Below are 25849 nucleotides of genomic sequence, written 5' to 3'. Positions count from 1 at the left end.
CAGAACAGTGCCATCAAATTGCTTTGTGAGTCAAATAAGCCATAGAAGCTGACTTCCCAGACATGGAAACACCATGAATATTCACAGTAAGAATATTCACCATGTGGAACTCCCTACGCTCCCATATGTATGTCTGCCCAAAGAGAAATGAGTCTATGAGGGGTCTTGAAAGCAATCACAACTGCATTCCTTAGGCCTGAGGCTCACGATGGAAATATGCATGAATCCCTGCCTGGAGACCAAAAAACAGGCTAAATACCCTTCCACACCCCCTCCACCTTCCCTGGGAAAGGCTTTTCTCACTGAAAACTCTATCGCCCTCCAAAAAAGTTCTTCAGAGAGCCTGGGAGCAGAGGAGAGAGATACTGTTTTACCCACTCCCACGGTTTCCTCAAACCTTTCAATTCTTTAAAACTCCCCTTCCCACATCAACAAGACAAAAACCTGATACCCCCTTCTCACCCACCGCCTTGGCCTCCAGTGTCCTCTCTGTCATGTCTTCCATCATGGCCACCAAGGCCTTGCTGCTCTCAGGGCAGTGTTCCCGAATCCAGGCATAGAACTCCCGGGGCAGGATAGTCAAGAACTGTTCCAGCACCAGCAGCTCCAGGATCTGCTCCTTCGTGTGCAGCTCGGGCCTCAGCCACTGGTGACAGAGCTCCTGGAGCTCCCTGAGTGCTTCCTGGGGTCCAGCAGCCTCCTGGTAGCGGAACTGCCGAAACCTCAGACGGAAAGTCTCAGGACTCGAGTCCTCCCTGCCCTTGCCCCATGGCAACTCTTTCTCCAGCTTCACCACAGGAACACTCATTTGCAGCTGAGGCTCTTCTGCCATCCCTGGGCGCTCTTTAAGCATCTTTACACACCTTCTCAGAAGATGAGGGTCTGTTGGGAAAACCAGACAATGACAACAGCACAAATGACCCTTTTGAGGACATGAGACACATGAAAGGTCAGTCCAACCCAGTTGCCTCTACATCAATGAATATTCTGTTGGAGAACATAGCAATTACCTTCTACGAGTCAACTGTTACAAAACGAACATTTATCTGAAAAGTCACAGTAATTCATTCAGCAGGTATTTGCTAAGCATTTATTTGGTGAAAGATCATAAATAAATGTATAGAATTTAGCTTATACTCACAAATAATTTAGGGTCTCACTGACAAATAACAATTAGAGAATAATACAAGATGTTTTATAATTAGGCTGGAGCCCTGGTGGCACTGTAGTTAAGAGCTCAGCTGCTAACCAAAAAAAGTTTGGCAGTTCCCATCTACCAACTGCTTCCTGGAAACCCAATAGGGCAGTTCTACTCTGTCCTATAGGGTCTCTGTGAGTTGGAATTGACTAAATGGCAACAGGTTTGTTTTTTTTTAATAAGTAGGTTAGTCACCAAAATTAAAGAAATTGTTCCAAAATTAAAGAAAATATACATATATATATGCCAGACACTCAGAAACCAGAAATACAATACAAGGCAAAGCAGACATTGTGGTTGCCCTCTTGAAGCTTATGTTTTAGTGTAGCAGACAGAAAAAACAAATGCAAGCAAATAAATAAAATTATAGATTGTGTCTTAGTCATCTAGGGCAGCTATAACAGAAATACCACAAATGGATGGCTTTAACAAAGAGAAGTTTATTTCTGCACAGTAAAGCAGGCTACAAGTTCAAATTCAGGGCATCAGCTCCAGGGGAAGGCTTTTTCTCTCTGTCTGCCTTCTCATCAATCACCTCCACACTAGAAGTTACTCCATGCAGGGACCTCAGGTCCAAAGGACAAGCTCTGCTCCTAGCACCGCTTTCATGGTGGTATGAGGTCCCGTCTCTCTGCTCACTACTCTCTTATATCTCAAGAGATTGCCTCAAAACACAATCCCATCTAGTAGATTGAGTCCTGCCTCACTAGCACAACTGCTGCCCATCCTCCTTCATTAACATCATAGAAGCAGGATTTACAACCTACAGGAAAATCACACAATACCGGGAATCATGGCCCAGCCAAATTGATACAGACATATATTGGAGGACACAATTCAATCTACGACAGATGAGTTCTAGAAGGGAAACAAATAGGGTGCTCTGATAATGGGTATGACAGACTTGAAGAAGGCTTTTCTGAAGAAATGCTATTTAGGCTGAGACCTGAAGGATGAGAATGAGCTACCCATTCAAGGAACATTCCAGGCAAAAGTTTTAAGGCTAGAAATTACCTGGCACATCTGGGAACAAGTCAAAGTCCATTGTGGCTCCAAAGAGCATGTAAGAGGCAGAGCTACAGAAGAAATGGGAGAAGCAGGCAGAAACCAGATTACCCAGGACCTGGCTAGAGTAAGAATTATGGACTTTAGTCTTATTACACTGGGAAGCTACAAGTTTTACAAAGGTCATTCTGTGTGTGAATAGGTAACAGATTAGAGGGAGCAAGAAGTGAAGCAACACTTACAGTGGTCCAAGAAGAAAATGATAGAGGCTTATGTTAGAGTGGTGGCAAAGAAACAAAGTGAAGGCATATTTTAGGGGTAGAAAAGAGACAAGCTGGTGGCCTGGATGTGATGGCGTGCTCAACCTAAAGAAAACCGTGGAGCAACATACATAATAACATAATTGCCCAGTGCCGTCGAAGTCGATTACAACTCATAGCCACCCTGTAGGTCAGAGTGGAACTGCCCCACAGAGTTTCCAAGGAGTGCCTGGTGGATTCAAACTGCTGACCCTTTGGTTAGCAGCCATAGCACTTAACCACTACGCCACCAGCGTGTCCCAAAAACATAATTACAACATTATCATAATTGATCAAAAGATTTAGAACTTCATAGACCTTTCTAATTAGAAAGCATGTGAACACGTACTCTCATTAATACAATTCTATACGGTGAGTACTACTCCCCTTACTTTTCAGATAAAGAAATTGAAGTGTAAGAGGTCCTTTAATTGGCCACGGTCTGCCTCCCAAAATATAAAGTATAGAGAAGAAGCATGGTTAGTCCAGTGAAAGAAGAGAGGCTTGTAGCAGGCCAGAGGACCAATACAATTTAACTTCAGTGGGGGAGGAGGGTGTAGGCTGGGAAAGGGATCTGGAATCGGAAATGGAAGGAACTCGTTTGTTAGAAAAGAGGACGATCACCCTGATTGAAGGTGAGAATCAACAATTTACAGCAGGCACAGCCAAAGCTTGTTTAATATTCTACTGCGTGTGCATTTATTTACCCTTCTTAACCCTATTTTACATTTTCAATCTGATCATCTTCTGTGCTACATCAGTCTGAGATTTATTTCACGGCGTTGTCTCCATACTTAATTACACTACTGCATTTACCGCACTACAGTGAAAATGTTTAACAGCGTGTTCCATCTACCAGGTTCGCTGAAGGCATCTAAGGTCCTCATTCATCTTTTTCTCTCTGGTACGTGACAAACAGAAGGTGCTCCATAGTTGTTGTTTAAATGAGTGTCCTATACCTGGCTCTAAAATAACGACTTACGCTTTTCAAAGACTTCCGGTGGGGTTCAAGATTTCCTTGGGTTCCTGTTAAGCCAACATTGACCGGGCGGAATAAACATCGCTCCTACCTGAACCTACTGCGGCGCAGCCCCTTGATGTCCGACACGTAGGGCCTCTGTGCCGTGGGCGGCAGCTCCGCGGAGACGAGCCGCCTGCAGCTGGGGTTGGGCACAGGGAGATGTGCTCTTTCCCAGACCCGCCGCCGCCCACCACAGCCGGTCCCTGACGCCCTCTCCACCTCCGCTCCGTCACCCGCCGCAGCCGCAACGCAGCTCCCACCTACGGTCCCACAACCATATCAGGATCGCCAGTACCTTCCGCGGACCGGAAGTGAGCCGAGGACGCTGTCAGACAGGTTTGAGATGAAAAGCCCCTTCCGGTTCCTCTCTAGGAATATCGGAGGTCGGTGCGTCTCTATGGTCGCTCATCCCAGTTAGCGGTCAGCACTCCCAGTGCAGAAACAGCGGGCTTGGAGCCGCATCTTTGCTGCGCGCGACCGAATGCAGCTACTTCCCCTGTGGCTAACTGCTCTCCTCGAAGCTATAGGCCGCTAGGTTAATTTCTGCTTATGTGCCTTTGCACCTGCATTCCGTCTGTAGGAAGGACTCGGACACTGTAACCTACCTCAAGGCGTCCAGTCGTGCCCCAGGTGCATTATACGAGGCGTAGAAACAAAGGATGATTGGAAGGCAAGCACTGAGCTTTATGGGTTCACATGGGAGGGGCCTGGACCCCAGGTAGAGTGTGCGGTATTGAGGAGGGGGAGTTCAAAGAAGGCTTCCGGGAGGACCTGGCGTTTGAGCTCAGTTTGGAAGGGTGGATTAAAAAAAAAAAAAGAACTAGGAAACAGTATCTCCAGTAGAAGGAGGACTACGAGCCCAGGGAGTACGATGGAATTGATGGCATGATCACACAATCAGAGCCACTGAGTAGCCAGCTAAATTGGAGTTCTCGGATGCTAGCCTGAAGGCAATGAATGGGAAGCCACTGAAAGTCTAAAGGCGGGAAGCTGTTGCTGAGAACCCTTCGAGAAAGACTGGGGAAAAGAAGGGAGGGAAGTGAGGAAATGAGAAGACTGACATTCCAGGTTAAGTGAGGTTAAATAATGCAACCCAGGAAAGAAATAATGAGAGAGCTGGAGCAGTCAGTGAGACTAGAGATGGTAAGGAATATGAAACCTGTTTGGGGGTGAAATTGGCAAGGTTTGAGGATGAATTGCACCTGGAGGATGAAAGAAAGGATGAAGTAAAAGTGTCCAAGGAACACATGGGAGCTATTTCATAACCTTTAAATGAGAAACTTCTAATTATGACTAAAATCCAGAAACCATAAAAGAAAGATGGGTAAATTTTACTGTATACATTTTTTTTTTTTAACTTCTACGTGGGAAAAAATGTAAGCAAAATCGAAAGATCACAGTCTGGGAAAAAATATTTGTAATTCACATCACAAACGGTTAATTTCCCTACTAGATAGTGTCTAGAAATTGTGAAGAAAAAGGCCAACAACCCAGTAGAAAAAATAAGTTCAGAGGAAAAGAAATACAAATGACTATTAGACATGAAAATATGCTCAATTCACTCAGAATGAGAAATGTAAAATAAAATAGTATTGGGATATCATTTCTTACCTATCCAATTTCCAAAAACTATTCCAAAAGTTTGACATAGACTCTCGGTAAGACCGTAGGGGAAACAAGAACTCTTGTATATTGCTGGTACCGAAAAAACCAAAACCAAACCCACTGCAGTCCAGTCGATTCCAACTCGTAGCAACCCTATAGAACAGAATAGAACTACCCGTTAGAGTTTCCAAGGAGCGCCTGGCAGATTCAAACTGCCGACCTCTTGGTTAGCAGCCATAGCACTCAACCACTATGCCACCAGGTTTTCCATATTGCTGGTAGGATTGCAAAGTTGTTGTAACCTTTATAGATATTTGATAATATTTATCAAAATTACAAAAGCATTTACTCTTTGACCCAGCAAATACATTTATGGGACTTTATTGTACAGATATGTATATACAGCGTTGTTCACTGCAGCATCATTTGTGTTGCCAAACCCCCAACACACCTCTTAATCAGGTTCCACCACCCATACTTTGAAGGTGCTCTTTCAAAGGTATGAATTTCCATACCAGTTGTCAAAATCAAAGACATTTTTTGGTCCTTATCGTGCTTGTCTTTCCATTGCATTGGCACTGTTCACATTCTTTCCAAACTTTTCTTCTTTGGCTTTCATGAAATCTCTTTGCTCACATCGTATTACTCTTACTATTCCTTACTGGTCAGGAAAAGTCAAGAAAGGAAATTTGGTTATTTGTAAACTGTGTTTCCTTTGGAATCCAAAAAAAAAAAAAAAAATTACCCAGAGAAGCACAAATCAAACTAAAGACAAGATGTGTTGGCCCCTACCTCTGTCCAGTCTGGGAAGTCTGGGTGAAGGAATGTCTGTCAGATATTTGCTGTGCTTTCTGGTGCTCAAATTATTTTATATTATAAATTACATTATCAACCAATTTTGCAAAGACTGTCAGTTACCCTCCTTGTTCACCAATATCACTCCTATACGAGAAGGATGAGACTGAATCAGGGCCTAGAGAAACTGTCTGATTGATTGTAATGGTTAATGTTATATGCCACCTTGACTAGGCTGTGATTCTCAGTGGCTTGGTAAACCAAAAAACCAAACCTATTGCCGTCGAGTCGATTCCAACTCATAGCGACCCTATAGGACAGAGTAGAACTGCCCCATAGAGTTTCCAAGGAGCGCCTGGCAGATTTGAACTGCCGGCCTCTTGGTTAGTAGCCATAGCACTTAACCACTACACCACCAGGGTTTCCAGTGGCTTGGTAGACACTGTGTAATTATTTTCCATTTTGTGATCTTATGGGAGCCGACAATCAGTTGGAAGGGGAGTTTCCTTGGGGGTGTGACCTGCATCCAGTATATAAATGGATGTTCTGGCAAAGCTTGCTCTCTCTTTCTTTCTCAACCCTGCATCTTCTTGAATGACCCCTGGTTCTTGGGACATGAAACAGAAGCCTATTGCCTGACCTGTAGATTTTGGATTCGCCAACTCCCACAACACTAGGAGCCAAGAGGGACATCAAGCCTATCACCTGGTCTGTAGATTTTGGGTTTGTCATCCCCTGCAACCATGAGAGCCAGCAGAGGTCTTCAGCCTATCATCTGACCCACAGATTTGGGACTTGCCAACCCCCACAATTGCGTAAGCCATATTCTTACAGTGAATTTCTCTATATGTATCTAATATATGCGTCACTGGTTTTGCTCCTCTGGAGAACCCAGACTAAGACATTGGCCCAGAGAATTTGTCCTGGAAAACTGAATTATACCTAGCTATCACAAAGTCTGGAGTTCATGGGTGGCACAAAATGTTAAGTGTTCTACTACTAGCCAAAAGGTCGGTGCTTTGAACCCACCCAGAAATGTCTCAGAAGACAGACCTGGAGATCTGCTTCTGAAAGGTCGCAGCCTTGAAAATCCTATGCAGCAGTTCTACTCTGCACAGAAGGGGTTACCATGAGTCAGAGTCAACTCGACAGCAACTACCAACAACAACATATCAAAACCCATTCTTCAGTTCTCTATGAGTAGAGAGGAAGGAGAAAATACAGGGATGAGGGGATTCTGGGAGAGGTACAAGGAGACTGAATCAGATCACAGGTACATAGAGACTTTTCCTCATTCTTTTTTTAAAGCTGGTATGGATGTAATATAGTTTATTTAACATGTTCCCTATTGATGGACATTTGAGTTGCTTCTAATCATTTATAGTAATTGATATACTGTAGCAATTAATAACTCCATACCTATGAAATTTTTTAAATATTTGTGCAGGTGGATAAATTCTAAATTGAAAATATTGTATTAAAGCATTAATGCATCTGTAGTTTTGGTACATATTACTAGATTCCCCTCAGTAGGGGTTATGCCATTTTGCCCTTCCATCCACAACATATGAGAGTGCCTTTTTCCGCAGAGCTTATCCAGCAGAAGGGGTTGCATCAAACTTTTGACTTTTTCAAATGTCATAGAGAGAAATGGCATCTCAGTATAGTTTCCTCCATTGTTCAACTATTTGCATTTCTTCTAACTTATTTAACATATTTGTGATACTTGAAGTTCATGTCTTCTAACCACAATATTAGATCATCTTTGCATCTGCTTCTATTGGTTGTTTTTTCTCTTGTTAGTCACATTTTCCTCTCTTTTTGCACGTCTAGTAATTTTGCATCGTATGCCAATATTTGTTTATAAAAGAAGTAAAGAGGTTTCAGGCTCCAATGATGTTATCTTTTACAAGAGTAAGCTCCCCTTTGCCTTTGTTAGGTAAATATGGTGAGAGGATGATCACTTAATCAAATTTGGATTGATCTGGGTTGAGGCTAGGTTGCCGTTCTTGCTAAGACTCAGTCACCTCTGGTTCTTCCTGTTTTTCTGGCATGTCCCTCTGGGATCTTTGACTGAGAGCTGCCGGATCTCTATTTCCTCAGTTCTAAAAGAGTATGGGAGATTATATCTGCTTTTCAGATGTTTTGAGCTTTGCTCTTTAGCCTTCACCCCATGCAGCTTCCAAATTTGGAAAATGTCTTGAGGAGTAGACCAGCCATGTGTTTAAGGAAGGCATCATTCTTCCAGTGGGACTTAAAAATATCAGACTATAGGGGATTTATGTATGCCTTCTAAAAGCTTCCAGGACAGGCCAGAATTCATCAACAGCCATGCATTTAAAGGGCACTTGGAATTTCCAAAGTGTTGCACTAGCCCTCATACAACCACAAAAAGTTTCACTGGTTTTTCTTTTGCCCAGAAGAATCTGGTGGGCCAAACTTGGATCTTCAGATTGTATTGAAATTGGCAAAAGTACCCAGGGGAAAAAACAGCCAGTGACAGACTGCTTACCCTGGGAGGGGTCTCTTCCTCTCCAGAATGATAATTCATTTAGCCCTCTCTGCTTGCACGTATTTCCAGCATTTTAAAGGTATAATCTTTCCTTTTTTTAGTTGCTGCAGGAGGAGCAGTGCTGTAATATGATCTGGTGCATCCTATTCAGAACCAGAACTAGCTCAATATAGTTTGAATTTGCATTTCTCATAGTATAAGTTAAATTTAGGATCTTTTCATATTTTAGGGGCCAGTTCTACTTATTTTTCAGTAAAAAAATCTATTCCTGCATTTTTTTCATGTTTCTGTTGGGTGATTTGTCTTTTTCTTCTCAATTTCTTGAAGCACTTTATATTTTAGGAAGACTAGTCCTTTGTGATGTGGGTGAAAAAAATGGGTAGCATATATTATTTCTAGCTTCTTTGGCCTTTTGGTTTTGCTTATGTTGTTTTTTTGTTTGGTTTGCCAAGTACATTGAAATTCTTTTTTATGGAGTCACCTTTATTGATTTTTTTTCTTTCTGAATTTTTAGTGATAGTTAAAACCTTTTTCACACTTATCACAGTAAGTGAGACACACTGTGGTGGCTTATTCATAGATAGCAGTTTTGGCAGAAGCATTGTGGGCAGAGAAGGCAAATCCATATCCAGAGTAAGTGTCTATTTCAGTAAGAACAAAGCACTTCCCCTGTTGACCATTCTGAATAAATTTTCCCAAGTAAATGTTTCCTTTTCAATAGGTAAATAAGGATTTTTTTTCAGAAAATTTTTCTTGATTTATAGTTTTAAGTATATGTTTTATTCTCATATTTCAGTTTTCCTCCTTAGGAACTCCAGTTTTACACATGTTGGATCACCTTTGTCTTTTATAGCATTCACTTTCTCTCTAATCCTTGCATTTTTTTATTTACTTTTTACTTTTTTTATTCTTAACCTTTATATCCCTTACTTTTCTTTTTATGATATCTATTCTCTCTGGTGTTTCTTGTAATTTAGTCTTCATTTCTGTTTTTTTTTCCCCTCTAATTCTTTCCTGAGTTCTGTCAATTTCCATTTAATATCTTCACGTTATCTTGCCCCTGTCTTTTGTTATCAGGCGATTTCTTCTCTGAATTTCTGTAAGTCTTCTTTATGGGATTTTTTGTTTCTTCATAGCTGTAAATGCTTCATTAAGTTTTTAAATTCATCTTGGAATCTCAGATTAAAATTTTCCTCTATTTTGTAAAAACACTTTTCTGGTGAGTTTTCTTCCTATCTAGAAACATTTTGCTGCTGTTTCTGCTTTTTCTTATAGTGCTTTTGTATTGATGTTACTTTTTTATCCTTTTATCTGAATGACTTTGATTTTCCTGGAGCAGATATTTGCAGGAGAAAGAAGGGGTAGAGTTTGGGATGCATCCTCAGTTTCCCAGTGCAAGGGCTCCTTTTTCTGTCTTAGGCTGGGTTCTCTAGAGAAGCAAAACAAGTAAAGCATATAAATATATACAGAGAGATTTATATCAAGGAAATGGCTCATGTGGTTGTAGAGGCTGGAAGATCCCAAGTCCATGGGTCAAGATAGAGGCTTCTCCTGATTCACCTAGTCAAAGAGGCTGGCAAATCCAATATCAGCAGGTCGGAGAGCAGGGCTCTTGCACACAGGCTTCCAAGTTCAATTATTCCCAAGATCAGCAGGCATGACTGCAGGTAAGCTGCTAGCTTAAGTCCCAAGAGCCAGAGGTCAGATGAGCAGGAGCCAGCTGCAGGATGCAGAGTGAGCAAAAGCTCCCGAGCCTTGTCAGAATGTCCACTTATATTGATGCAGGCCACACACCCAAGGAAACTCCCTTTCAACTGATTGGCTACTCACAGCAGATCACACCATAGAAGTGATCACCTTATATCACATCTCATCATGGAAATGATCACATCATATTACTGCCAAACCACTGAGAATCATGGCCCAGCCAAGCTGACACACAAACTTAACTATCATATATCACTACATAGATTAATAGTTTCTTTGGTATATAGTTCCCTGTATAACAAGGATTCTGCTGATTCTCATATCCTAACTTGGTTTAGAAGGGCTTATACTTTTTTTTTTATACTACTACTCACTTACTTCATTCCATTTATAAGTCATTGCTATCAAAGGATATTTCCATCTGCCTTCCAAGGTGATTGCCTCTCTTTTACAAGTGTTGCTTTCTTATGTTGCCCCTTTTATGGGCTCCAATACACTTTCCATGCCTTCCCTGACTCCCCAACACTCGTGCCCAACCATGTTTGTTCTCGATCTTGTTCATACCCATTCTTTCTCCAGATGAGTCCTTCTCAAACTTCTGAGGTTTAATATTTACTAATGATTTTTTAAAAATCCACCACCACTAAAACCCCTCTATATTCTCTGATACATCTCACTATTTCCACCATACCAACCTCCCAGTTGTGGCTTCCCATACTGGTTTTGCTGGTTTGGGGTCCTTTTGGCCACAATTACATATTTGGAATTTGCAGATTTTCTTTGATTCTAGTTTCACTGATGATTATAGTCCCTGTATGTTTTTTTAGGAAGAAAAGTGAACGGAAAGCCTTTGAACTAGGCTGTCACCATATCCCTATAAGAAACTTCCAGGATATCTTATAGAGAGAAATGTAATAGGAAACTAAAAAAAAAAAAACAAAAAAAAAACTAACTAAAAAACCTAGTGACTGTTAGTTTTTCAGGTGTATATGTCTTAGCTCCCCAGCATGAGTGTGAGCATCTGTAGAGCCGCAGGATCTGATTCTGATACCTTTGTGTACCTCAGTGGTGCACTATAGAAGGTCAACCTTTAGTGAACGTTATTTAATAGTGACAACAGAGCCCACTTGACTCCAGCCACGTCCATTGCATCCCCCGTACTTGTATTTGAAGATGCACTTCTTAAGTTCTAAGAGCTCTTTCCACATATGTGTTCTTTAGAGAGGGAAGGAGGAGCTATTGTTACTTGGTGTCTTTGGTAGAAGGTGGACATGTGGCCAGTAGACAGCTTGGATCACAGTTCTAGCCTCCACGCTGCCCCACAACATTTATACTTCTCAGTTACACCCATCCTAGCTCCGAGGCTGAGTGCTCCACAGACTATAAGTACCATCAGGACTGTGAAGGGGAGCATTTTAGAGGTACACTCTAAGAGGCCCCTTTCCCTGATGTAAAAAAGAAATGCCATATGCTGATTGGCTAACTTGCCTATGCTTTCCTCAGAGGCATAGACTCACCGGGCTCAGCCTTCCAGACCTAGGACCTCAATTTTGGGAGTTTTTCACCTTTAACCACTACCAGTACTTCCCTGCAATACATACTTACCGAAAGATTTCTGCACTGAATCACAATTTTGTCTGGAGATACTACTTTTTTTTTTTTTAATTTCACTAATTCAAAAACCTTCTGTGGTGGTTATATCCTGTTCAGTTTTTGTTTTAAAAAGGCCCACTTCACCTGATCATCTCAGAATATTCCTCCCTCTCCTCAGGCTGGCTTTTTGAGGTATGGATGTAACAGAGAAGCCCTTCTTTTATTGAAAACAACTGCAAAAAAATTCACCGAGAAAGCTCAGAAGAGTTCAAAGAAATTTTAACACATTTCAAATATGAGCAAGACAGAAGCACTGTAAGTATGAGGGAGTGGAGGGTTGACTTGGCACTGTAGAAGCTCATTAAAGGTAGCAGAGACTAGAGAAGAATGAGGAGCTAGATGAACATACACATGTGTGCTCACAGAACTTGGAGAAGGGTAAACAGGCAGTATATCTTGGGCTAGATAACTGTTTCTTCCTTCAGCAGTGTCTCCTTTTGTACTGAGCTCAGTTCTCCTCCAAAACTTTCCAGTTTCTCCATGTGTGGGATTCCTTGGGTCTCCTCAGTATTCTGGGAAATGGGCAACAAATGGCAGCTAAGGCAGGTTGCTTCTTCAAAGAGGCAAATTATACCTAGGTAACAGCAAACGTTTGGGTCAGTTCAGAGAAAGTGAGTGTTGAATTCCATGCCCTAGAAGTCGGAAAGACCTTCCACTAAAGCAACTCCTTTGGTTCTGTACCTACCCTTCCTAGTACTTCCCTCCAATCTAAAATATCACAGAGCTAGAAGAGGAAACAACATGCTTCAAAGAACAAGGAATACAAGAAGATGAATAAAAGCACAGAAGCACTGCCAGTGCTGAAAGACACTTTAGCAATTTTTGACAATAAGTGAGAAAAAACAAGGCTCAGAGAGAGAGTCAAACATAAAACTCAGGCCTCTTAATGCTAACTGAAGATCCTTAGTCAAGCAAGAGGAAGGAAAAAAAGAATCCATATTCATAAGAACAAGTAAGAATATCCTGAGTGAATAATAAATGCTGTATTAAGGTTAAGACTAAGATAAAGGACAGTTTCTATTTTCAGCATTATGGCAGACTCAATATTATCCCACTCAAAACAGGGAAATGCTAAATAGAATACTTCCCTAAAAACTTATTTTAAATGTATCGCTGAGCTGGCATGAAAATAATATATTCTTAGATGCCAAAACCAAAATGAAAACAGGAATGTAGAAAGCTGAGGAAGCACATAACTAGCTTTTACTCTGGATATATACTCCCAAACCTTGTGACTCTGAGTTTCCATTCTACTCGTCATTTGGGAAAAGGGTACAGGAGAAAAAAGCCCACAGCCTGTTAAGATGGGGAATCAAAAAAGAGTTTGCAGCATAAATTTGGAATCTCACAGTTGCCTGGATTGGCTGAGAATTCATAAACAAGCTATTTGTCACGTAGGTCTGCAGACAAATTCACAATATCTATGTATTTTTTTTGTAATGGTTGTACACCAGGCATGAGGAAGGAGAAAATGCAGATTCTTTTGGAGAAAAACAAGAATTTCCATAAATAAAGTTCCAAGGAAAATGATGTCACAGTCAAGAAACACAAAACATACCAGGAAATAAGACATCTCAAGAGCAAGAGCCTTGAGAAACAGCAGACAACAGGAGCAAATAATTCAGTTTTCAAATTTGTAAGACACAGAATGTAAAATAAGTATGTTTAACATTATAATAAAAATATGTTTATAGAATAGATTGAAAATATAAGGAACAAAAGCTTGTAAAAAAAGTATAATAACATTTGGATAAGAGAATACAACTTCTAGATAAAAAATAAATAAAAATTTAATGTTTTAGCTTAAATAGCAGATCGGATACAGCTAAAAAGTGAATGAACGAAATAGAAGATACATCTAAATAACTTATTCAGAATGCAGCCCAGAAAGACAAAGAGATGGAATAATATGAAAAAAAAAATAAAAGACATGCAGAATCGAATAACAAGGTCTAACAGATACCTTTTTGATGTTCTACAGAAAAAAAGTTTAAAAAATGGAGATACTATAAAACTTTCCTAGAAATGCTCAAAGATACCAATCCTCAAATTCAATTCACATAATAAGTCACTAATACAAATATCCATAATCTGCAAAATGCTAAAGAAAGCCAGAGGGGAAAAGAAAGATTGCTTAAAAAGAGTAGCATTTGCACTGACACCCAGCTTCTCAACAGCAACAATGGAAGTGGCAAAACAATGAAATAGTATCTTGAATACTGAGAGAAAAACTGTCAGCCTAAAAATGTATGTTTGGCAAAACTAACTTTAATAAACAAAAATGAAAGAAAGTCAATTTCAGACAAACAAAATATGAATGTATCTCCAATGGACCCTCACTAATAAACACTGTAAAGGATATATTTGGATGTGTTTAAGGCAGAAAGATAACGATCTTAGATAGAGGGTCTGAGAAGGTATAGGGAGCAAACCAATTGGTAAATATGTGGGTAAACTTAAAATGAAAATGATGATGACGCCAAATGTTTGGGGTTTAAAAAAAAAAAAAGAAGAAACTAAAATATTGGACGGTAAATTGGGAGGAGGATCCTTATATTGTTTGAGAAGAGAATATATTGATTAGCTTTCAACTTTGTAGAGTAAGCATATTAAAAAGTCGAAAGTAAACTACTATTAGAATAAAAATAGTATAACTTTTGAACTAAAAGAGGAGGGAAGGAAAATGAATGAGAATTACATAAAACTAAATCCAAAGAAAGCCGAGAGAAGAAGAGAGAGCAGAAAAAAAAAAAAAAAAAAACGAAAGCACAAATTAAGGTGGTGAAATGAATTTAAATACATCAGTGTTCACAATAAATGTAAATTAAATACTCCTGTTAAAGTCTAAGATTGTAAGACTGGGGGGAAGGGATGAAGTTATAAGCTATTATAAGGAATATATGCAAAACATGAAGACAAAGTTTTCAGGTAAAATACAAAAAATTATATTAGGCAAATACTAACCTAAAAAAAAAGTAGAGCCCTAGTGGCATAGAGGTTAAGAGCTCGGCTGCTAACCAAAAGGTCAGCAGTTTGAATCCACCAGCCACTCCTTGGAAACCCTATGGGGCAGTTCTACTCTATCCAATAGAGTCACTGTGAGTCAGAGTCACCTCGATGGCAACAGGTTTGGTTTTTTGGTTTTTATAGTAATATCAAATACAATGGACTTTAAGACAGAAAGCATTATTAGAAATAAAAGCGGTTACTACATAATAATAAAAAGTTTAATTCACTAATAAAATATAATTCTAAATCAAGAGGATACAGAAGATTTAAACAATGTAATAGTAAACCTGATAAATGTTTATAAGTAAGAAGCGTATTCAGAATAAAACATTTATGAAAATAGACCTCAAGCTAGGCTATAAATCGAGTCCCAATAAATTTGAAAATATTAGGATTATACAGATCATGCTCTCTCACAAAACTCGAATTTAGAATCACTAACACGAAGATACCACAAAAATCCTATGTTTGGGAGTTTAAAAGCATACTTTAAAGTAATTCATGGATTAAAGAAGAAATCATAAAGGAAACTAGAAAATGTTTGGAACAAACAATAACAAAATATACCTCAAAACAGGAGATGCAGATAAAGTAATTCCTAGAGGAAATTAAAGTTTTAAATGAATATTTAGAAAAGAAACAATGAGCTTAGATCCTGATTTAAGAAGTTAGAGAAGAAATAGAATAAATTTAAAGAAAGTAAAAGGAAGGAAATATTAAAAAATAGAGCAGAAATTAATGAAATCTGAAACAATCATAAAATAGGAGGGTTTAACAAAGCTAAAAGATACAAAAGCCGAACAGTAAAAAAGGAAGGCAGAAGAAGATGCATTCAAATTGTGGTCTTGGAAAGAATACTGAATATACTGTGGACTGCCAAAAGAATGGACAAATCAGTCTTAGAAAAAATACAACTAGAATGCTCCACAGAAGTGAGGATAGCAAGACTTTGGCATGCTCACTTTGGACACACATCAGGAAAGACCAATCACTAGAAAAGGACATCATGTTTGGTAAAGCAGAGGGTCAGCGAAAATGAAGGAAACTCTCAATGAGATGGGTTGACACAATAGCCACAATGGACTCAAACACACCAATGATCATTAAGATGGCACAGAACCAGGCAAAGTCTCATTCTGTTATATATAAGATTACCTTTAGTTAGAGCTGACTTGATAGCAACTAACAACCACAACAAAGTTAAAAGCTGGTTGTTTCAAAAGACTTAAAAAAAAAAAAAAAGACAAACTTTTGACAAAATAAAAAAGAGAAGGCACAAATATAAAATATTAAGTATGAAAGTTACACAACTATACAGATGCAGCACAAGCTAAATAGAAGACATTTTGAGTAACTTTATGTCAATAACAGTTAAAATTTAGGTAAGAAGTATAAATTCATAGGAAAATATACCTTACCAAAGCTGACTTGAGAAGAAATAAAATACTCGAGTAGTCCTATAAGCGTAAAGTCAATGATTAATGAGCTAAAAATAGTCCTACAGAGAAACAATATGCTCCTTTCACAAGTGAGTTAATATAAGGAACAAAATAATTCTAAACATAAATTCAGAGATTACAAAAAGAGAGAAAAAACACGCAACTCATTTTAAGCTTGAACAAGGACAATACGAGAAAGGAAATATAAAGACCAGTCTCACTCATAAACATGGATTAAAAAATCCTAGAGAAAATATTAGGAAGAAAGTAAAATAACATTTAAAAAAAAGGTAATATATAAAGGACAAGTTGCAGTTTTTTCAGAAATGTAAATGTGGTTTTTATTTAGAAACTCAATATTATCTGCCAATTACCAATTTAAAGGAGAAAAACCATCTCAACACATGCAAAAAGAAAAAGCATTCAATAAAACTTAACATCCATTCATGATTAAAAAGAAGACAAAAATATTTGCAAACTGGGAATAGAAGATAACTTCCTTAATCTGATAAAGATTATCTATCAAAAACATATGCAAATATCATAATTTATGCTGAAACATCAAAAATATTCCCTTTACTATCACCAGTTAAATTAACTTTGTACAAGAGATACAAGTATCTAGAAGAAAAAAAAGGATAAAACAATAAAACTTTTTTTGGAAAAAATCATTAAAAACCTAAAGAAGTGGGCAGGAAATACCATGTTCGTGGATAGGAAGATTCAATTTTTTTTTTTTTTTAAATCAGTTCGCCCTAAATTGTAATTCCAGTGTAATCCCAAACAAATCCTAAGAGAAATTTTGTGAAATGGCACAAATGTGGTTTTTATTTAGAAATTCAATATTATCTGCCAATCACCAATTTTAAAATTTATACGTAAATTTTATATGCTTCTAAAATTTATATGTAAGAACAAAAAGATCAAGAATAGTTAAGACAAAAAAAAAAGAATAGTTAAGACATTTTTGAAGAACAAGCAGGAGGATTTTTCCTACTAGATATCAAGATGTATACTATCTAGATATTATAAAGCTACAGTGACTATGGAAGTGAGGTTTTGGCACTAGGACAGAGAGAGACCAGTGGAATATGGAATTTTGACTGATGACAGAAATGGCACTGCAGATCAGTGCAGAGAGAATAGAATAATCAATAAATGGTACTATGACAACTGGATATTCATTTGAAAAACAAAAATGAACGTGGATCTCTACCTTACACCATAAATCAATTCAAGATAGATTAAAGATTTAAATATGAAAGACAAAACTATAAAACCTTAGAATATAAGAAAATATCTTTAAGACCTCAAGAAGAAAAGATTTCTTCAATACAACACAAAAGATAAAAGCCATTCAAAGGAAAATATCCATAAATTTAACCACAGTAAAATTAAGAATTTCTGTTCATCAAAAGATCCATACAGTGAGGAAAAAGCCAGGCTATAAGCTTGGAAAAGATATTTGCAACAACTATACTGATAAAGGATTAGTACCTAAACAATATATAAAGAATTCCTCCAAATCAATTTTTCAAAGAAAAAAATGGGCAAAATATTAAATAGGAATTTGTTAGTAGAGAAACACAAATGGCCAATAAACATATAAAGAGATGTTCAGCCTGATTACTAATGAGAAAAACACAAATTAATAACACAAGATATCATCTCAAACTGATTAAATTGGCAAAGGTTAAAAAGCATGAAACTCAAGTATTAGTGAAGGAGAGGGGACGACAGGAGTTCTTTTGCCATGCCAGTAGAAGTTTAAATTGTTACAGTCTCTTGGGAAACCTATTTGGCACCATCTAGAAAATGAATATTATTCAAACTTAAGCATCAACCACTAATGCCAAGGATGAGGAAATTGAAGATTTTTACCAACTTCTACAGTCTAAAACTCATCAAACATGCAATCAAGATGCATTAGAATGTGAAAGTTGGAAATAAGAAGGATCAGTAGTTGGAAAATATGGCCTCAATGGCAGAAATGACGCGAGAGATCATAGGATAGAATTTTGCAAGACCAACAACTTATTCATTGAAAATACCTATTTTCAACAACATAAATGGTGACTCTACATGTGGACTTCACCAGACAGAAACAGGAATCAAATCGACTACATCTGTGGAAAGAAACAATGGAAAAGCTCAGTATCACCAGTCAGAACAAAGCCAGGGGCCGACTGAGGAACAGACCATTAATTGCTCATATGCAAGTTCAAGTTGAAGCTGAAGAAAATAAAACAAGTCCACAAGAGCCAAAGTACAACCTTGAGTGTAACCCAGTAAAACCCAGTGCCATCGAGTCAATTCTGACTCATAGTGACCCTATAGTATCCCACCTGAACTTAGAGACTATCTCAAGAATGAATTTGACACATTGAACACTAATGACCAAAGACCAGACAAGTTGTGGGATGACATGAATGACATCATACCTGAAGAAAGCAAAAGGTCATGAAAAAGACAGGAAAGAAAGAAAAGACTGAAATGGATGTCAAAAGAGACTCTGAAAATTGCTCTTGAACGTTGAGTAGCTAAAGCTCATGGAAGAAATGATGAAGTAAAAGAGCTGAACAGAATATTTCAAAGGGTGGCTTGAGACAATAAAGTTAAGTATTATAATGACATGTGCAAAGACCTGAAGTTAGAAAACCAAAAGAGAAGAACAGGCTCAGCATTTCTCAAGCTGAAAGAACTGAAGAAAAAATTCAAGCCTTGAGTTACAATTTTGAAGGGTTCTACAGGCAAAATATTGAATGATGCAAGAAGCATCTAAAGAAGGTGAAAGGAATACACAGTCACTGTACCAAAAAGAATTGGTTGATGTTCAACCACTTCAGGAGGTAGCATATGATCAAGAACCAATGGTACTGAAAGAAGTCCAAGCTGCACTGAAGGTATTGGTGAAAAACAAGGCTCCAGGAATTGACCGAATACCAGTTGAGATGTTTCAACAAACGGATGCAGCGTGGAAGTGCTCACTCATCTATACCAAGAAATTTGGAAGACAGCCACCTGGCCAACAACTGGAAGAGATCCATATTTGTACCCATTCCAAAGAAAGGTGACCCAAAAGAATGCAGAAATTATCAAACAATATCATTAATATCACATGCAAGTAAAATTTTGCTGAAGAGAATTAAAAAACAGTTGTAGCAGTACATTAACAGAGAACTGCCAGAAATTCAAGCCTAATTCGGAAGAGGACAAGGAACAAGGGATATCATTGCTGATGTCAGACGGATCTTGGCTGAAAGCAGAGAATATCAGAAAGATGTTTACCTACATTTTATTGACTATGCGAGGGCATTTGACTGTATGAATCATAACAAATCATTGAAAAAATTGCCAAAAAAATGGGAATTCCAGAACACTTAATTGTGCTTATGAGGAACCTGTACACAGACCAAGAGGCAGTAGTTCGAACAGAACAAGGGACTACTGTGTAGTTTAAAATCAGGAAAGGTGTGTGTCAGGGTTTCATCCTTTCACTATTACTTATTCAATCTGTATGCTGAGCAAATAATCCGAGAAGCTGGACTATATTAAGAAGAACACGGCATCAGGATTGGAGGAAGACTCATTAACAACCTGTGATATTCCGATGACACAACCTTGCTTGCTGAAAGTGAAGAGGACTTGAAGCACTTACTGTTGAAGATCAAAGAACTACAGCCTTCCGTATGGATTACACCTCAACACAAAGAAAACAAACAAACAAAAAATCCTCACAACTGGAACAATAGGCAACATTATGATAAACAGAGAAAATATTGAAGCTGTCAAGGATTTCATTTTACTTGGATTCCAATCACGCCCATGGAAGCAGCAGTCAAAAACTCAAACAACGTATTGCATTGGGCAAATCTGCTGCTAAAGACCTCTTTAAAGTGTTCAAAAGCAAAGATGTCACTTTGAGGACTAAGGTGCCACAGACCCAAGCCATGATATTTTCAGTTGCCTTGTATGCATATGAAAACTAGACAATGAATAACGAAGACTGAAAAAGAATTGATGCCTTTGAATTATTGTGTTGGTAGAGTATTGAATATACCATGGGCTGCCAGAAGAATGAACGTGTCTGTCTTGAAAGTACCCCAGAGTGCTCTTTGAAAGCGAGGGTGCCGAGACTTTGTCTCAGGTACTTTGAACATGTTATCAGGAGGGACCAGTCTCTGGAAAAGGCCATCATGCTTGGTAAGGTAGAAGGTCAGCGAAAAAGATGAAGACTCTGCACAATATGGATTGACACAGTGGCTCAAACATAGCAACCATTGTAAGGATGGTACAAGACAGGGCAGTGTTTCAGTCTGTTGTACATAGGGTCACTATGAGTCAGAACTAACTCAACGGCACCTAATAACAACAACACAATGGAAAACTTTAAAATGTGTCTACTCTAGATCCGATAAGCCCAGTTTTAGGCATATATCTTAGACAGCCTCCTGCACATGTGCAGTAGGAGACATGCACAAGAAAGTTCATAGCAGAGTTGTTTGCAATAGGAAAAAATTACTGCAAACCACTCAATGTACACTGAGAGGAAAATTGTGGAATATTTGTACAATGAAATATTTCAGGCAGTAAAAATGAATGAGCCTCTGTTCCTCTTATTAACATGGAGAAATCTCAGAGATATAATGTTGATTAAATATACCAACTCCCAGAAAAATACAATATGATTCCATTTTGCATAAAGTTCAAAAGCATTCAAAACCAAATAGTATTTTCTTTAAGGATACATATATGTTCATTAAAATATGCTTAGCATAAATTTCAGAATAATGGACCATCTCTGGAGGGTAGAGAAAAGGATGAGATCAGGAAGGACCACATGGGAGGGGGTAGCTTCAAGATAATGGGTAATGTTCTACCACATTTCATTGATTTTGAGAGGCCATATTTTTTACATTTTAACATCTCTGAAAAGAGCATGTGTCTTGTAAGCTAGGGCATCTTAGAATTATACCTGTGGCATCAATATTTCTTTCTTAGTGTTCCAACTAACAAAATAAAATGGAATCAGTGAGATATAGCTAGTTTTTAAGTTATATAGTGAGAACATAGATGTTCAGTTTATTTTTAATTAATGTCTTACAGATATGCTATATTATTTTTATTATATTTATCGTATAATAAAAAGGCTAAATAGAATATGATTATGGTTCACATTAATATTGGGTGTTGAGGAATAGGAGTAGGGATACTTTAGGTGGGATTAAGAATTTAGATTTTGATCATATTTAAAGATAAAGGGGATAGGATCAGGAATAAGATCATAAATTTTGAGAAAGATAGGGATAGGAATAGATACCCATTAGGAACCAGGATGGTGTAAGGGAGAGTATGGAAATTTGGAAAAGGGCTTGGTCCTAAAGTCAAGAAGAATAAGAATAAAAAGGACAAAGGTGGCAGGTAGGGTTGGGGGTCAAGAGCAGCGCTATCCAATAGAACTTTCTACAATGATGGAAATTTCTTTATCTGCACTGTTCAATATGGTAGCCACTAGATACATGTAGTTACTGGACACTTGAAATGTGGCTATGTGACTGAGCAACAGAATTTTTAATTTTATTCCATTTTAATTAATTTAAATTTAAATAGCCACACGTGGCCAGTGGCTACAGTTTTGCACAGTGCGGCTCTAGAGAGTTCCCAGAGAAGGCCTCACGAGAGTGGCTCCTGAATCCAGATAGAGGGCAGGGATGGGGCACCAGCCCCAGGACACTCACCAGCCACTACGAACAGAAAGATGCCAAGGCCCAGGACATAGTAAGGCCACTGCACAGAGAACCGTGGGGGGCTGGGCTTCATCCGCAGCTCTCGGATTTCCAGGGCATGCAGCAACAAGGCCAGGAAAGCACAGGCCCCTGCAGGATCACAGAGAGATGTCTTTACTCTCCTTTCATGATTCCTGCCTATGCTTCAGCCTTCCTCCAACTTGTTCAGACAGAGCCACATAGCCTAAAGCCTGTGTGGCTCCTGCTTGGAGAGCCCTTTATCCTGCCCGCATCTCTTGCCTTCTCTGAGCCAATACTTCCTACTCCACATGTCTGTCCTTCCCTCCTTCTCAACTCATCTCAAAACACATGTGCCCCACATAATCAGAAGTCCCTGCCCTGTACCCTCTGTGTCCATGCCCTTGGCTGACTTCAGGCTGGGCCTTCTGGGTGTGACATTTTGGATGAAACTCATCCTGATTTTCCCACTGTGTATGTTCTATCTCCTCCACTCCAGTGGGAGCCTCCCAGAGTAGGGCTTTTGTAATCATTTTAAAGTCGAAAGGTTCCAAAAGGCAGAGATGATGGTCTCATCTATCCATTCATTCAAAAATTTTTTTTATATTATTGCTCTATACCAGATTCTATGACAGTCACTGGGATAGAGAGATTTGGGTAGAAAGACTCCCAGACAACTGGCCACAGCCAATGTGGTAAGGGCAGTGTTAGCTGCAAGTATAGAGTGAGTGCTGAAGAGCCCCACAGAAGAGGGGCCATAAATTCTGAGGGGGCAGGTGTGGGGATGGGTTACGGATTTGGGAAAGAAGGCATCAGAGAAGTGGGGCCTAAAAAATCATGCCTCTCTTGACATCCTTGATGCTTTGCATAGACAGACACCAACCACCCCCTTCTTTTGGACCCCTCCCCAAGGCCTGCCTGGTTGTTCACACCTGTGAGGAAGCTGATGGAGGCTGACACAAAATTGTGCTTCCGGATCTTTGGAAAGAGCTGAGATGCAAAGGACACCATGATGAAGGTTGTGAGGAAAGACAAGACGACTGCAGAAAGCAGGAAGAGCCGGCCAAGCAGGATGTAAACTGCAGGGGAGGGAGAGCCAGGGCTGTAGCTGGGCACTTGACCACAAAGGACAGAGCCCCACAGAGCCTGTACAGGATGACTCCTGGAGCCTCCACCACTCTCAGGTCCCAAAGCATGGCCTTTGAGCTATGGTTCTGGCCCTGCCACTTTGCCCCCAAGAATATTCTAGCCTCACCATTTGGTCCCCAACAACATGGAACTATATGAAAAAAAAACTGACACTGAAATCATAAATTAATTCTTAGTATTATGTGAATTTGGTTGTATCAAACCATCTATGTGGGGAAAGTAGTGGCTTTAATAAACAACATATAATGAAACCCTGGTGATAAATTTTATTGCACATGGACAAGTGAAGAATCACATTTGTATTCTGAGATAATAAAAAACTTACCCATGAGAAATCAGAACTCCTGAGGTCAAAATGTTCTGAACTCTCCAGGGAGCCCCAAACTCCTACTTAATTTGCCTAGTTAATAGGAATAATGAAACAGATCAAAAATAGCAGAGCCAGAGTCTGCTAAACAGATTTATTCTCCTACTGATGGCATGGCTCAGGCCCATATTAAACTTAGTTTGTCTGTGCTCCTGAGCATGCAAACAGACAGCTGGGAATGGGACACAGAGACAAAGGTATTTGTGGGGTCATGCATTGTCGAAGATCCAGGTATCCTAGAATCTACCTTTTTATTAAACCGGTGTCTCTCAACTGGGGCAATTTTACCCTGCACAGGGGACATTTGGCAATGTCTAAAGATATTTTTGGCTGTCACAACTTGGGGAGGGAGGACTGCTACTTGCATCTGGTAGGTACAGCTCAGGGATGTTACTAAGCAATCTGCAAGGCATAGGACAGCACCCACACCAAATAATTATTCAGCCTGAAATGCCAGTAGTGCTGAGGTTGAGAAACCCTGATAAGGAGATCACAATCTGGCTCATCTTCCCCAAGGTGGCCTCTCCTATTTTCTAGGAGATATTCCCTAAGTTTCCCTGGGTTGCCTCTTTTCCAAGACAAACTTCCTCATGACCTTCAAAAGTTCTTGTAATACATGGGTTCAAGTACCTTCATAGTCCTCTGAACTCACGTATTTGGGTACACTCCTAGGCCTCAGCACAGTATCTGCAGAGCTGCTGCATACAGCTGGACAGGTGTGTGGCCATTAAAGATGCCTTCTTTTGAATGAGCAATGTGGCAGGTAAGTACTGGCTGGACTTGGCTTTAGAAGACCTTGGCTTTTGTCCCGGCTTAACTGCTTACTAGCTGTGTAACCTTGGGGATGTTGTTAAAACTTTAAGGACTTTAGTTTCCCCATTTGGAAAAGGGAGGATATAACACCTGCCTAAGGGGAAAAAATGAGATGCTGAAATCCTGCAGCCTGCACTCTGCTAAACAGTCTGTTCTCCCTGACTAGGAGCTGTGTCCACCCAAAAGCTGTGTCTACCCATGCCATTCATATAGCAGTCCCTCTCGGGGAAGAGCAGGATCCGCCTACCTCATTCCAGGCAGGTAGACCACTCCTATCCTAGAAATAAACTTTGTTGCTCACACTTGTGCTCCTGACTCCAGTGGTCAATCTGACCTTATTAACTCCTTGCTAGCCTACTACTTTCTTTGAATCCTGAGGCATTAGAGACTCAGAGGCTTATTAAATTCTGTCCTCTCTGCTCCCAGCCTGTCCCGTAGCCCCCCAAACCCCACATCGGACCTGTCTCCCTCTCCCCCATCCCCATCTCCATCCCTCCTTACTGGATAAGGGTCGAGGCTTCCAGCATTTGATATGGAAGCAGTTCTCAAACAGACCGCTGAAATACTCTTCATGGGCCTCCTCGTTTATAAGCCGCACCCAGAAGGGAAAGATGGAGACCAGCAGTATGAGCAGGTAGCCCAGGGAGGTCAGGGCAGGGGCTACAGCCCAGATGAATCCTTTCATGCTCCTGCCACCTAAAGTCAGCATTACCTGTGTAAGGGAAGATAGCAAGAGGTGGCTTTAGAAGACCTTGACTTTTATCCCAACTTTACCACTTACTAGCTGTGTAGCCTTGGGGAAGATGCTAAAACTCTCAGGACTTCAGTTTCCCCATTTGGAAATAGGAGGATATAAAACCTGCCCAATAAGGTCATTGTGAGGACTAAATGAAATAATGCATCTACAGGTGTCAAGCACAGTGCTCCGTGCTCAGGTACTCAATGAATTTTTGGGGTGGATGCTGGGTTGAATAGTGACCCTCCCCCCACAAATTTATGTACACATGGAACCTCAAAATGTGAACTTATTTGGAACTAGGGTCTTTCCAGATGTAATTAGTTAAGACGAGGTCATACTGGCTTAGGGTAGGCCCTAAATTCAATATGACTGGTATCTATAAGAAGGGGAAGATTTGAACACAGAGACACAGACACACAGGGAAGGCAGGCATGTAAAGATAGAGGCAGAGATTGGAATTATGGCGTCATAATCCAAGGAATGCCTGGGCTGTCAGAAGCTGGAAGAGGCAAGGAAGGCTCCTCCCCTATAGGCTTCAGAGGGAACATGGCCCTACGGACACCTTGATTTTGGACTTCTAGCCCGCAGAACTGTGAGAAAATAAATTTGTTGTTTTAAGCCACCCAGTTTGTGATACTTTGTTATGGCAGCTGTAGGCAACTAATACAGGAGGCTTCTCCTAAAATTCAAACATTCCTGTGGGGGAAGGGGTAGTAGCCATTCACAACTTAAGGGCAAATTTATTTGACTAATCTGCTTTCCTCTCTCTTTGCTGAGCCTGGCCTCTTGAGGAG

The 25849-nt window shown here is 39.6% G+C and overlaps 2 protein-coding genes across 3 annotated transcripts in view; both read right to left on the bottom strand.

The window, feature by feature from the left end:
- ZSCAN25 (zinc finger and SCAN domain containing 25) overlaps positions 1-3819 on the bottom strand; it is a 72901-nt gene extending 69082 nt beyond the window's left edge. For both annotated transcript variants that reach the window (XM_049904475.1, XM_049904473.1), the window contains exons 1-2: positions 3573-3819; positions 467-882 (exon numbers count right to left, since the gene is read on the bottom strand). In XM_049904475.1, the coding sequence (XP_049760432.1) occupies positions 467-853 (387 nt within the window). In that variant the 5' untranslated portion in view covers positions 854-882; positions 3573-3819. The remainder of the gene's footprint in view (positions 1-466; positions 883-3572) is intronic.
- Positions 3820-12196: 8377 nt separating this feature from the next.
- On the bottom strand, positions 12197-25025 carry TMEM225B (transmembrane protein 225B). The gene is made up of 4 exons (XM_049904532.1): positions 24818-25025; positions 22920-23066; positions 21982-22119; positions 12197-12369 (listed from the first exon to the last, which is right to left on the bottom strand). Exons 1-4 carry the CDS (start codon positions 25023-25025, stop codon positions 12197-12199), a joined length of 666 nt encoding a protein of 221 aa, XP_049760489.1.
- Between the last annotated feature and the right edge of the window lie 824 nt (positions 25026-25849).

Source organism: Elephas maximus, chromosome 12 (genome assembly GCF_024166365.1).
Source record: "Elephas maximus indicus isolate mEleMax1 chromosome 12, mEleMax1 primary haplotype, whole genome shotgun sequence".
In the NCBI taxonomy this organism is placed as follows: Eukaryota; Metazoa; Chordata; class Mammalia; order Proboscidea; family Elephantidae; genus Elephas; species Elephas maximus.
This window is presented reverse-complemented; position numbering and strand designations above follow the sequence as displayed.